The sequence below is a fragment of the Pogoniulus pusillus genome, chromosome 22, assembly GCF_015220805.1.
Source record: "Pogoniulus pusillus isolate bPogPus1 chromosome 22, bPogPus1.pri, whole genome shotgun sequence".
NCBI lineage: Eukaryota > Metazoa > Chordata > Aves > Piciformes > Lybiidae > Pogoniulus > Pogoniulus pusillus.
The window spans coordinates 22662365-22674664 of NC_087285.1; the positions used below are offsets into that span (position 1 = coordinate 22662365).

At 57.5% G+C, this 12300-nt stretch overlaps 1 protein-coding gene across 1 annotated transcript in view; it reads right to left on the bottom strand.

Moving 5' to 3' along the window:
• JADE2 (jade family PHD finger 2) overlaps nucleotides 1-12300 on the bottom strand; it is a 75787-nt gene that overhangs the window by 20482 nt on the left and 43005 nt on the right. The window contains 6 exon segments of the mRNA XM_064161341.1: nucleotides 4527-4564; nucleotides 4567-4626; nucleotides 5088-5258; nucleotides 5345-5370; nucleotides 9747-9792; nucleotides 9794-9967. Of these exon segments, the coding sequence (XP_064017411.1) occupies nucleotides 4527-4564; nucleotides 4567-4626; nucleotides 5088-5258; nucleotides 5345-5370; nucleotides 9747-9792; nucleotides 9794-9967 (515 nt within the window).

A 12300-nucleotide genomic window follows, 5' to 3' on the forward strand; every position in this document is an offset into this window, starting at 1 on the left:
TCAAATACGCCAAATTGCTCCTCACTTCAGCCTGCAATTCCTCATGGAACAGCTGACAGCTTGCAAAAATCAGCTCCCCCCTGCTCTGCTGCTGGTGCTTGCATGGGACCCCACCAGTGCTTCCCATGCCAGCCCAGTGCAACCACCACAGCATTGTGTGCCTGCCCATGGCAGGACATGAGCCCTGCTGCAGCCTCCCAGGTGGTTGAAGAGTCAGCTCCCTGCTGGAGTATTTCTGGTGGTGGAAAGACAGAGGAAGCCCAGGCTGACTCATGGCATCCAGATCTACTCAGGGCAGTCTGTTGCAGCCTGGCTCTTAAAGCACATCCTGGCTTTGGGAGCGAGCACTGCTCCCAAGGGGGATGGGATGTCACCTGATGGAGCTATTCCCCATTTAATGGCACTTCTGGATTCGGGGCCTTTGCCAGCTGGAGAGCTTGCTTCTCTGGTAGCCAAGAGGCTAACAGCACTGCATGAGCTACAGAGCTCCTGATGTACTTCTGACCCGTGCAAATGGCTTTAAACTGGAGCAGGGCAGATTCAGGTGGGACGTGAGGAAGAAGTTCTTTACTACAGGGGTGGTGGAACACTTCAACAGCTGGCCAGGAGCTGGTGGAGGCCCCACCTCTGGAGACATCACGGTCAGGCTTGATGGGGTTCTGAGCAAGCTGCTCTAGTCAGATGTCCCCTGCTTACTTCAGGGGTCAGGACTAGATGACCGTGAAAGGTCCCTTCCCACCCAAATCATTCTGTGACTCTGTGTACTACTGACATATTGCTAGCATACTCCTGCCAAACTCCTGATGTACTCATGAGGTACTCCTGATGTACTCCATCCTGGCTGGTTTAGGGTAACAGCTAGGGGTGCCTCAAACTCCAGCATCCTTCTGTGTCCACAAACACCTCTGGCAGGGCAAAGGGACATCGATGGCTTGCTGCTGTCAGAGTGTTGGGGATGTGAGCTAAGAGAGCCACATGGCAAAGTCCCCTCCCTCCGTTTTCTGACACCAGAGCTAATAGCATCCTGCCAGCGCTACGACCATCCCTCCACCTCAGGAACCAAGCAACCCGAGCGACACCCATCCTGGAGCTCTCCTCCGACAGATGGCAAGCAGCACCCCGCAGAAACCGTGCCCAAAATGCAAACAGGAACCCATCAGGCAGTTCAGCTCAGGAGAGGGACCTGGCTGGCCATGAGCACCTGGGGACCTTGCCTGAAGGGCCACTGAAACCCACCGATCGACTCCAGAAGGATGCTGGAGCGCAGCTCTTGGTGGGAGGCAGGGATCTGCACGTGGAAGAGAGCAGGCTGAGCTGGGTTATTGCTGCTGCTTCCTCACTGCCCAGGCCTCGTTACCAAACCACCCTGCCTTATCCACCAGCCCTCGGCAGCCCTGCAGCACCTCTTGCTCGAGGCTTGCAGCACAACTCGCTGATCCAGGCAAATCCATTCCCAAGTTCCAAGAGGGAGGGTTGGAAACTGCACCAGGGATTGATGCAGGCTGGTAATTAGTCCTCCAACCTCTCCGACTGGGAAAGAGAAGGATGGGTTTGCTTGCCAAGGGAATCCAAGCCAAGGCTTACCAGCTTACAGTGGTGTGGTTTGGGGCTGGAGGGAAGGAAGCAGCTCCTCCACAGAGCTGAGGAGAGCTCAGGAAGGAAAAATTAATTACCGGTGCTGAAGCCTGGCAAGGCATCAGCCACCACAGCTCTGCAGCCTCACAAAAGCCACCATGTGATTCCTGGTGACCACAGATGGTCTGGATCCTGGTGTGCTTCCCAGCTGAGCTCAGTGATTTCAGCATCACAGACATCCTTGGGATGGGGGCTGAGGCAGAGGATTGGAGGGGAGGGACCAGAGGCACAAGCAGCTGAGGGGAGGGACCAGAGGCACAAGCAGCTCAAGGGTGCAGGGAGCAGTGGGCAGTGGAGTGACAACAAACAAACGAGCGGGTAGGAGGACATGATGAGGACTTCTTCCCCAAACAATACCCCCCAAAAAGCAAGCCAGAGACGATGGCAGCAGAAGATTGCACCCTCTGCAGATGCTGCCAGCAGCTAACAGAGACCTGGCTTTCTGTGCTGCTCTGAAAGGCTCTGGTGAGCTCCTCCAGCCACTGTGAGAGGCAAGGAGGGAACCGGTGAGGCAGGAGCAGGGTTCAAATCAAGCATGACCAGGACTTGTCTCTGAGGCAGGCCAGCTCCTGGCACTCCCTTTTCCATCTCAGCAATGCAACTGAGAGAGCTCCTGCTGGATCCTGAGCTCACTTTGGCATCTCCTGATGTCTGACCACAAGAACCACCATGGAGCCATGACTCCCCTGAGCAGGAGCCGGGAGGGGGCTGCATCCCTGCCCAGTGTCTGGAGCTGTGGCCACAGCACACTGCGCTGGGCTCGCAGCTCCGCACCAGAAAGGAAGGGCAGTAATTACACACCAGCAGCAAGGACAAAGGCATGAGGAGCAGTGGGGAGCCCTTCCTCAGGCTTCCTAGGCTTGTTTCCTTTTTGCTGGTCAAGTCTGGATGGAAAAACATCTCAAGACACACAAGTGCCTGTTGAAAGCAGCTCACACTTGTCCTCTGCAAGTGTGGTCGAGGTGGGTGGACTCATGCTAGAGCGGCCTCTGAGCATCCCTGTGCCCCTCTGCCAGAGTCTTCTGCTCCTCTAGCTTGCCTCCTAGACTCCTCCTGTTCTGGCAAAGCCCAGTTACAACCAGCCACTTGGAAAGCCCCCTCCTGTGCGCAAGCCCCCCTCCTCCTGCCCCAGACCTGACCCACCTGGAGCTGCCAAGGCTTCAACAGCAAGCAGGCTGCTCCTTGCTGGGTCACACACCCGAGCTGCTGACAAAGGTGCTCCAGTGACAGCTGCACAAACAGCTCCAGAAGCACAAAGCTTTCCAAGCAGAGCTCTGCAGCACTGGTGAGTACTCAGTGTTTATTTATCTTGTCTGGACTGTGGATTTACCCCAGAAAGCCTTCAGCCAAGGCATTGCCCGCTTTCCTTCCCCTTCTCCCTCTAGAAGCAAACCGTCCAGCTGTGTGACAGTCACCTCAGCAAACACTCCAGTGACAACTTCATGAAGAACTCTGTGTGCTGCACTGTGAGCTGCTGGCACACGAGACAATAAAGCTCCTGTTCAGTCTCTGGTGACCTTTAGTGCATGCCCAGCTAGTCCCTGGATCTCACAGCTCCCGTGCCATGCTGGCAGTAAGAGGATGAAGCCTCAGAGATGCTGCCAAGCCTGTCTGCCCTCCCTCCCTGCCCTTCTGTTCTTTGAAAGCAGCTGCTGTCATGGCACGGTGTCTCCATCTGGCAGGGTGAACAAGCAGATCCACCCAGAGCCACCGAGGAGAAGTGAGTCAGCGCTGGAGATTTAAAGCAGCATGCTGGGATTTCACTCCAAGAGAAGAGGATTGCTTTGAAACAGCTTCCTTTCGAGTGCTGAACTGAAGGTGGTGGCACAAAACACAGCAGAGCCTGCAGACCTCCTCCTCTTGCCCCCTCTATCAGTCAGCTATTTTGGTCCCAGAACGGTCCCTGCTGGCCAGCCATCTGACAGGTGTAGCCCCTGGTGCTGGTACAGGAGCTCATCAGTGGGAATGGCACACATCCCAAATTTCTTTCCCATTTTTCAAAGCTAGTTCCATCCCTCCCTGCATGCCAAGGCTGCTTCTGCATCTAGTGTGCCAAAGAAAACACCAGCAGCTGATCCTGGAGTCCATCCCCAAAGGACCCACCAGGACATTACACAGGCTGAGCAGGGGAAAGCAGAGGGAATGACTGGATGTGCAAGACTCCTCAGGATGCGCATTTGGATGGAGTTCTGGTGGCCTTGAGGAGTACCTGCCCAAGACAGGGGTCTGGAATTGGATGGTCTTCAAGGGTCCTCCAACCCAACCCATTCTCTGGACTCTGTTCTTCCTCCTCAGGAAGATAGAGCATGATCTCGGAAGCTCTGTCCCAGGAAAACCAGAGCATCCTGCTCTTCTGCTGTGAAATGGGGAGGCCTCACCCCTCTTTAGCACACTGGTGCTGTGGGGAGAGCAGGGCAACCAGGTGTCTGCAGCAGTTTGCTTTGGTGTGGAGGAGATGTGGGACTGTCACACATGGAAGTACTCTGTCTCCCAAGCCCAGCTGCCCAGTTTCCTGATATCCCCTCCCACGCTCCATGGCTTCCCCAGCCACGCCCCACTAGTTTCTGAAGCACTTGGGCCACAGAGCTCAGGCACATCTTGCTTCCTCGGCAGGTGCATCCAGCCTGCTGCAGGCTCCTGATTCCAAACCAGGCCATGTGCAGTCCTGGCAGTTAGGGTCACTGCCACCGCATGACTGGCACGTACAAAGGAAGCTCATGGAGACTCCAAGCATCTCCTGCTGTCTGAGGGCTGCTCCTGCTCCTGTGCCCACACTGGCTTCAAGCAGAAACACACCATGGCCAGGGCACAGCCGCCCACATCTCCCGCGGCACAACCCCCCAGGCCTGGTCTCTTGGGTGCCCAGCTGCATACCTGAATGAGGTCCCAGCAGCTCCTTGCAGAGGCTGCAGGACAGAGCCCATCTGGCTGGCTGGGATTATGTGAGATCTTCGTAATGGGTTCCATTTTCTCAGGACATCCAATGCTAACCTGGGCATGGAAGAGAAGACAAGTCCCAAGTACTGGGCATTACCTGCCGTGGCTACAGGGGACGCTGTGGGCAGTTTGAACAAAGGATGGATTTTTAACTGACTATTTTTGGGTTCACTTATAACTGGGAAAAACACACCAAAATCAGACACAGCTCTGGATCAAAACAGGGAGAACTGCATCATGTTGGTGTTTCCCTGGCACGAGCTCTTCCCCAGGATGTCACAGGCGTACCTCAGCTGGGCAATGCAGCTGGCTTCACCCCTGCCCCAGCAGCTCTTGTGAATGCCTCCACCTGTGTCCTCCTCTAACAGGGTGGCCTTGGCTGTCAGTCAAACACAGAGCTCTGACCTCGCTGCTGGGCTCAGCACTTGGGCCATTAATGAACACCCCTGGGGCTCAGACCTGGAAGGCAGGGCCGTGCCCCTCTGCCTGCCAAGAGGAGCTGGAAAGCCTCTTACCTCAGGTATCCATAAGGCACAGCTAACGTGGACCCATTTGGTTCCCCCCACTGCGAGTGGGCTTCAGCGCTCCCCCTCTCTTGGGCACAGCAGACACTTGGGCTGCACACCGAGGGCACAGGTCCGGCACAGCCAGCTCCCGATGGGCACCTTCAGGATGCCATAGCAGGCCTGCAGAGGTGGAGAGGATGGATTAGTGCCAGCAGCCTCCCAGACCTCCTCCCACACTCCCACCTCTTTCACTACTGCTGGCTTACTGTCTCCGCAGCTGGGCACCGGCACCCTGAGGCAGAGCGGACACAGAGCAGCTCCATGGCCACAGAAAGCAAGGTTAGGCTCTTCCCTCCTTGCTCCCTTCCCTCCCCTCACATGGGTACTCAAGCTGGATCAGTGAGAATAAAATCAACCACGAGGATGGGCAACCAGACTGCTCCATCAGAGCCCCCATGATCAGCAGCTCTGCGGTGTGGACATCTGCCTGCTCTGCTGCCCGCTCCCTGAACAGCCACCAGAGCCATGATGACCTGGGGATGTGAGGAATGCCTGGTGGACAAAGCCTCTGAGGTGGCTGAGGGCTGCAACACCACAATCCCAGGGCAGAGAGATGGTCACACAGGTTACACACCCAACACAGCCTGGAGGGGAAGTGAAAATAACTACAGCAAGGAAGAAAGAGGGAGCCAGTGGTCACAGAAGAGTGAAATCAGAGAGCTGCTACGGAAGAGACCTTCCAGACCACGGAATTCAACCTGTAACCCAGCATTGACAGGGCACCACTGAACCATGGCCCTCAGCACCACAGCCACAGGGCTCTGAAGCTCCTCTAGGGATGGGGACTCCACCACTGCCCTGGGCAGCCTGGGCCAAGCCTTGACAACCCTTCTCGGGAGGAAACAGCTCCTAATGCCCAACCTGAACCTCCTCTGGTGCAAACTGAGGCCATTTCCTCTCATTCTATCACTTGCTCCCAGGGAGCAGAGCCCAACCCCCAAACCCCACCTGGCTCCAGCCTCCTTTCAGGGAGCTGCAGGGAGCAATGAGGTCTCCCTCAGCCTCCTCTTCTCCAGACTGAACACCCCCAGGTCCCTTAGCTGCTCCTCACCAGCCCTGTTCTCCAGACCCTTCCCCCACTTCACTGCTTGTCTGGACACACTCCAGCCCCTCAGAGTGCTTCTTGGGGTGAGAGGGAAAACAAGGCAGAAGGGAGGAAGGGCAGGGGTGAATAAATGTAAAGGAGGCAGGGACAAGTCTGCGGCCCAGAGAGTGAGGACTAAGGGCAGTGGAGCTCCCCGGGCTGCTGTGGCAGCAGGACACAGGGAAGCCAAAGTGCTTCATAAATATTTCTGTTCTGCACTCAGGGCAGCAGCAGCTGATGGAACCTTATCACACAGCACTGAGCCTTATCACACAGTGCTGCTGATAAAGGCTTTCCTCTGCAGCCACAGCTCAGACTGTGTTCGACAGCTGCTGCTAAAGCTGGACACTTTCTAACTGGCAGCTCTTGATAACCTGCTATTAAAGGGTTGTCAGAGTGGCAAACCAATGTCTTGGGCACTAAGGTGGAGCTGTGCCACTGCTTTCACCGCACCAATGTCACCAACTCCTGAGCTGGCTGCTCTGACCCCTCAGAAGGCAACTGGGCAGTCCCAATAAGACCCCCAGTGCCAGGGCTGTAAATTGAGCCCAGATGTTGTCAGCTCTCCTCCTTGAAGTTTACTCCCCAGGGAACAGCTTTTCATGCTGCTGCAGGTCACTGCCACCAAGAGTGACAGTGCTGGAAGAGGAGCAGGGGCAGAGGGGACAGGTAGAGCTGTGTGAGCATGGGAAAGCTGTAACCTCACTCGCTAATAGCAGACTTCATATCACAGCTTTAGGTGGGCCCCAAAGCACAAATCAGGTCTGATAGTGACTTCCATGAGGAAAAAGCCACTTTGAGAACAGATTGTGGGGACAGTAAGAAGTTAAGGCAATGTTAGTGCTGCGAGGCTGCACGGGCCAGACACTGAACTGTCTCTCAGCACCTCCAGCCTGACAGGTCAATCATTTCTGGAACAGTTCCACAAACGATGAGGGTTAGCACCAGGCAGGAATCGGCCAGGAGAATAAAGAGGCAGGCTGAGCCCAGAACTCGAGAGAGAACAGGAATTGTGAGCAGTGCAACACCTCCAGCAGAGCCCTGCCTCCAGTGCGTTATTCCTAGAGGTTTCAGAGCAGCTGAAGGCGTAACTCTGTTGCTGGAGGCAAACATCACAGAGCCTCTGTCCCAGCCATGGAGCAGCTCTGCAAGTGGGGGCAGTTTAGACACAGTGCCCCAGACAGCAGCAGGCAGAAGCTGCTCCAGGAGCAGCTCTGAGCAGCAGCAGGGCAGCTGGTGTCATTGTTGTGCCTGTCACCAGGAAGGCGACACCAAAAAGGGAGGATGCTGAGCCACAGATAAACTTGGTGTGGTTCATGTAAGAGGGGAGGACTTGGCTGTGTCCCCGCAGCAGGGGATGGGAATTTGATCACTATGGGACCACTGTGCAGTGTCTGGAAGCTGGGGACAGATCATTCCCCTGCTAAGCAGAAGCAGAGTGCTGAGCCACAGGGGTTTAGCAGTAGGAGGACAACTGCTCCTCGCTGCTCAAGGAGCTCTGCCTGTGCTTTCCCAGAGCCACACTTCAGAGCAAGCCAGCAGCAGAAGCCTCATGTGATGCAGACCATCCCTTCCAGCACCACAACCCATCCCCGTGTGGCTGAGCACAGCCCTGCTCTGCCCCATCCTGCTGGGGTGCAGGAGGATGAGGCATGGCTCCAGCCATGCCCCACAGGGCCGCAGCCCCCTCCTCCCCAAAATGTCATATACACAAAGCCCATGGCACTGGCATCCAGCTGCCTCCAGGAAAGCAGGGTCCTCAGCAGGGTGGGCATGTGGGGCATGGGGTAGGTTAGGTAAGAAATGATGCCATGTAACACTGTGCATGGTGGCTCCAGACCTGAGGGCTTAGGGCATAAATCGGGGCAGAGATTAAACCACAGGCAGCTTACGAGCTGGCATCGGGCCCAGGGCTGGACTCTGCTCCCTGAAAACAAGGGAAAATCTCCCTCTGCTCTCAGCAGCCTTGAAATCCAGCCCACCACATCCCCTCCTTGGGCCAGGTGATCCTTGGGGTCCCTTCAACCTGGCATTGTGTGCCTCACTCTGCTCCCAGCACTAAAAGCAGAGCACAGTGGGGGTCAGTATGTCCCCCTGTCAGCCCTGGGCATGCTGTCTGCCTTCTGCTGGGCTCCTGCCCCTGGCACCTGCCAGCTGTCATCCTGACACTGCCATTGGGGCTTGCTGAAACAGATAACCCAAGCCGCACGCGAAAAAGCCCAGTGCCAGCCTGAAAGGTGCTGGTGTTCTGTGGAGTCTGATTCACTGCTGGAAAGCATTCCCGCCCCCACCTCCAGCTATAGATATCTCCAGAGCCTTCCCACCTCCAGGAAAAGCTGCCCAGAGATGAGCAAATGGCTCTCTGCAGAGGGAAAAACCAAACCCTTCACACAGGGGCAGAGGCCCAGGAGCTGCCACCACTGTCCTGGCACCACACAATGCTTCCCCTCTGAGCACTGACCTGCAAAGCCTCCCTGGGCCCCTGCTGCACCCAGGAGAGCCTCCAACAGCTGCTTGCTCCCTGTCAAGGCTTTCCCAAGCACAGGAACCCACAGGCCCCCTGTGAGGTCCCTCTAAAATAGAACTGCTCCCACCGGACAGCAAGGGGAAGGTTGGAGAACCCTGGGAGGTAAGACAGAGCTGCTGCAAGGTCCTGCTGCCCCCACTGCAATGCGGTGGAGGACAGCAGAGGTCCAAGCCAGGCCAGGGAGGGTGAGGGGAGTGCAGACCTGCATCTCCGCATTGCTCCCAGCCCATCAGGGAGCCCCACACGTGGTGCTGGTCCTCCCTGGGTGCCCACTGCATTCAACAAGGACAAACGGGGCAGAGAAAGCAGAGCAAGGACAGGAAAGGAGGAGGAACTACAAAACAGAATAGCCGGGAGCAGGCAGTAAGAGGAGGGGGCAAAGCAAGCCCAGGGGAAGTGGTTTTCTAGCTCTGACTGCATAGGGAGACCTTCCTGTGGCCTTTCAGCACTCAAGGAGAGCTAAATGTGAGACTGGGGACAGAGCTCTCAGCAGGGCCTGCTGTGACAAGACAAACGGCTGATGGGTTCAAACTAAAAGAAGGAGGACCAGGCTCGAGAGGAGGAAGAAATCTTTTGCCCTTGGAGTGGTGAGACCTGGCCTCCAGGCTGCCCAGAGGACATGGGAGAAGCCCAGCCCTGGACCAAACAACCAAGTGAGGCTGTTTGGGGCTCAAGAACCTGCTCCAGTTGCAGCTGTCCCTCCTGAGTGCAGGGTTTGGGACTGGATGAGCTTTGAAGGTCCCTTCAACCCAAACCGTGCCAGGACCTGATTTCTGTGCCCCGGTTCTATCTCTGGTAGGGATAAGAAGGCAGCAAAGCACCAGCTAGGCCAGGCCCCACCTGCCATCTTCACCCCACTGCACTGGCACTGGAACCACCTCAGCTTCACCAGGGGCTCTATGGCAGGTGCAGGGGCAGCGGGATGGCAGGCAGGGTAGAGGCCGGGGGTGCGCCACGGGCCGCGGCTGGCGCTCTCCCCCGGGCGCGGGGGGCTCACCTGGTGCACCGCAGACGTTGCACTTGTCACAGAAGACCATCTCGTTTGCCGTCCTCGCCCTCGGGCGAGCGGCACACGTCGCACACCACGTCCTCGTCGTACTCGATGCCCAGCCCCTCCTCCCGTCTCGATGGCCATGGTCATGTTTCTCGAGGTGGGCACAATGTCTCCAGCTCCTCCAGCACTCGCTCCAGCGTCACCTCGGTCCAGCTCGGGCTTCTCTGCAGGCAGAAGGCAGAGTAGGACACCGGTGAGGGCTGCAGCGTGGAGCTGCCCTGCCCTGGGGAGCTCTGCCCAGGCCGAGCCCTTCATGACAGCAGCTGCAGGGGCAGGCAGAGCAGGCTGCGTGTGGCTGGGGCCGCAGCTGGTGCAATCACAGACGGCAGCACAGCTTCGCTGCAGCCCTGCCGGGGAAGGGGGACCCTTGCAGCTGCAGCCAGCCGGCACTGCCTCTGACGGCTCGCAGGAGACAAGTGCTGCAGAGCTGCCCGAGGCTGCCCAGGGCCTCCACAAGCCCTGGCCAGCAAAGCCAAGGCTGCAGCGGTTACAACTGAAAACTGACCCTCTGAAGGCCAGTTAAAGGGAAGTGCAAAACGGAAGGCAAAGACTGAAGTTAAGAACAAATCAGGGGTTTCCTCCTGGTTGGCTTTAGAGGAACCTGAAGGTCAGGCTCTGATGCGCTCAGCTCTGCTATGATGTCTTTTATTCTCCCCAGAAGAGGACCTTTAGCGGAATGAAGTGGCAGTGGTGCCTTACCAGAGGTTTCTTTGAGGTGACAACCAGGAAGGCAAGGCCAATAACCAGGAAAGGCTCCTCCAGGGCAGTCATTTCCAGCAGCAAGGTACCCAGGCACCATCACAGGGGCATGCTGCTGCCAGGAGCTTGGCAGCACTAAGACAGTGCAAGGCTGAACGCTGTTCTCAGCAGTGCTGCCTCTCACCCACACACAAAGACCCTGGTGCCACAAATGCAACCTGAGCTGACTCCAGGTAAGTCAAAAAGGGGAAAAGATCTGTTGGCAGCAGGAGTGAGGGCAGAGTTCAGTCCTCCCTGCACCCTGCCCCTAGTTCATCACCAAGGAGAGCACAGGAGATGGGGACGGAGATACCAGCAGGGTGCAATACAAAACTTTTGACCTTTGCATGTCATTTACATGCATTCTCCACGCCCACGGCCAGGACACGGCTGCCAGCAGCAGCCAGCGGAGCAGCCCTGCCGCTGCCGCTGCCAGGAGAGCAGCCCTGCCCCTGCCGCTGCCCACAGAGCAGCCCGGCCCCTGCCGCTGCCCACCCTCCTCGTTGCAAGGACACAGGAGAAAATGCAGGAGGAAGAAAGGCTTGAGGAGTGAGGTGCTCAGCGAGAAATCTGCCGTGCTGGGCACCTCTGAAGCCACGTGTGATGTCCCTGCCCTGGGTCACGCAGGGGCTGCACTCTCCTCCAATCACACAGATCGACAGGGTCTGGAAGATTATCGAGTCCAAACCTCCTGCCAGAGCAGAGCTACTCACAGTAGGTTCCACAGGATGGCATCCTGGGGGTTTGGGAATGACTCCCAGAGATGCAGACTCCACCACCTCTCTGGACAGTCTGCTCCAGGGCTCCAGCACCCTCATGTTCAGATGGACTCCTGATGTTTTGGGGACTGTGCCCACTGCCCCTTCTCCCGCACTGGGGCACTGCTGAAGAAAGCCTGGGACCCATCCTCCTGACACCCACCCCTTCAGGTATTTACCAGCCATTGATAGGATCCCCCCCCAGTCTTCTCTCCTGCTAAAAAGCCCAAGTCCTTCAGCCTCCCCCTCACAGATGAAGGCATGGAGTGGTTGGCAACCTGCAAGGGGGGAGAGCAGCCCGCAGGTGGAGCTTGCAAGCAGGGGCACCCATTGTCTGCCTTCCTCAGCTCTCCCCCAGCCATTGCACTGGCATGGCTCCCCTTGGCTCGTCGAGTCTCTGCAAGCATCTAGCCTGGCACTCCACACACCTTGCGTCGAGTCTGAGATGCCATGTGAGGCAGACAACACCTGCTCCCTAGCACAAGCCCCTTCGAGCACTCAGGTCTGCTGTGCCCCCACATGCCCACAAACATGCCAGGACCTGTCCTGCTATGGAGCAGCCCCAGTGATGGGTGCAGGAGCTCTGCAGAGCTGGCACAGCCTTCCTGGACCTGCTGGAGACAGCCATGGGAAGCATCCTGCACTGGCATGGTGGCACGAGCCCCCCCGTGCACTGACGCTGGCATGGAGGCCACTGCTGTGTTTTGGGCATCCTGTGGACTGGATGCAACAGGGTAGGAAGTGGGGATGCAGACAAGGCCAGAGCACCTGGCAACCCCCAGCATCAACCCATGCTGTGGGTGAAGGGCTGGAGAGCAGCCCTGTGGAGGACTTGGGGGTGCTGGACGTGAGCTGGCACCAAGTGCTGCCAAGGCAAGCGCAGCCAGTACTGGGCTGATCCCCAGCAGTGTGGGCAGCGAGGGGCAGGGAGGGGATTCTGCCTCTGCTGTGCTCAGCTCAGACCCCCTGCAGTGCTGGGACAGCTCTGGAGCCCTCAGCAC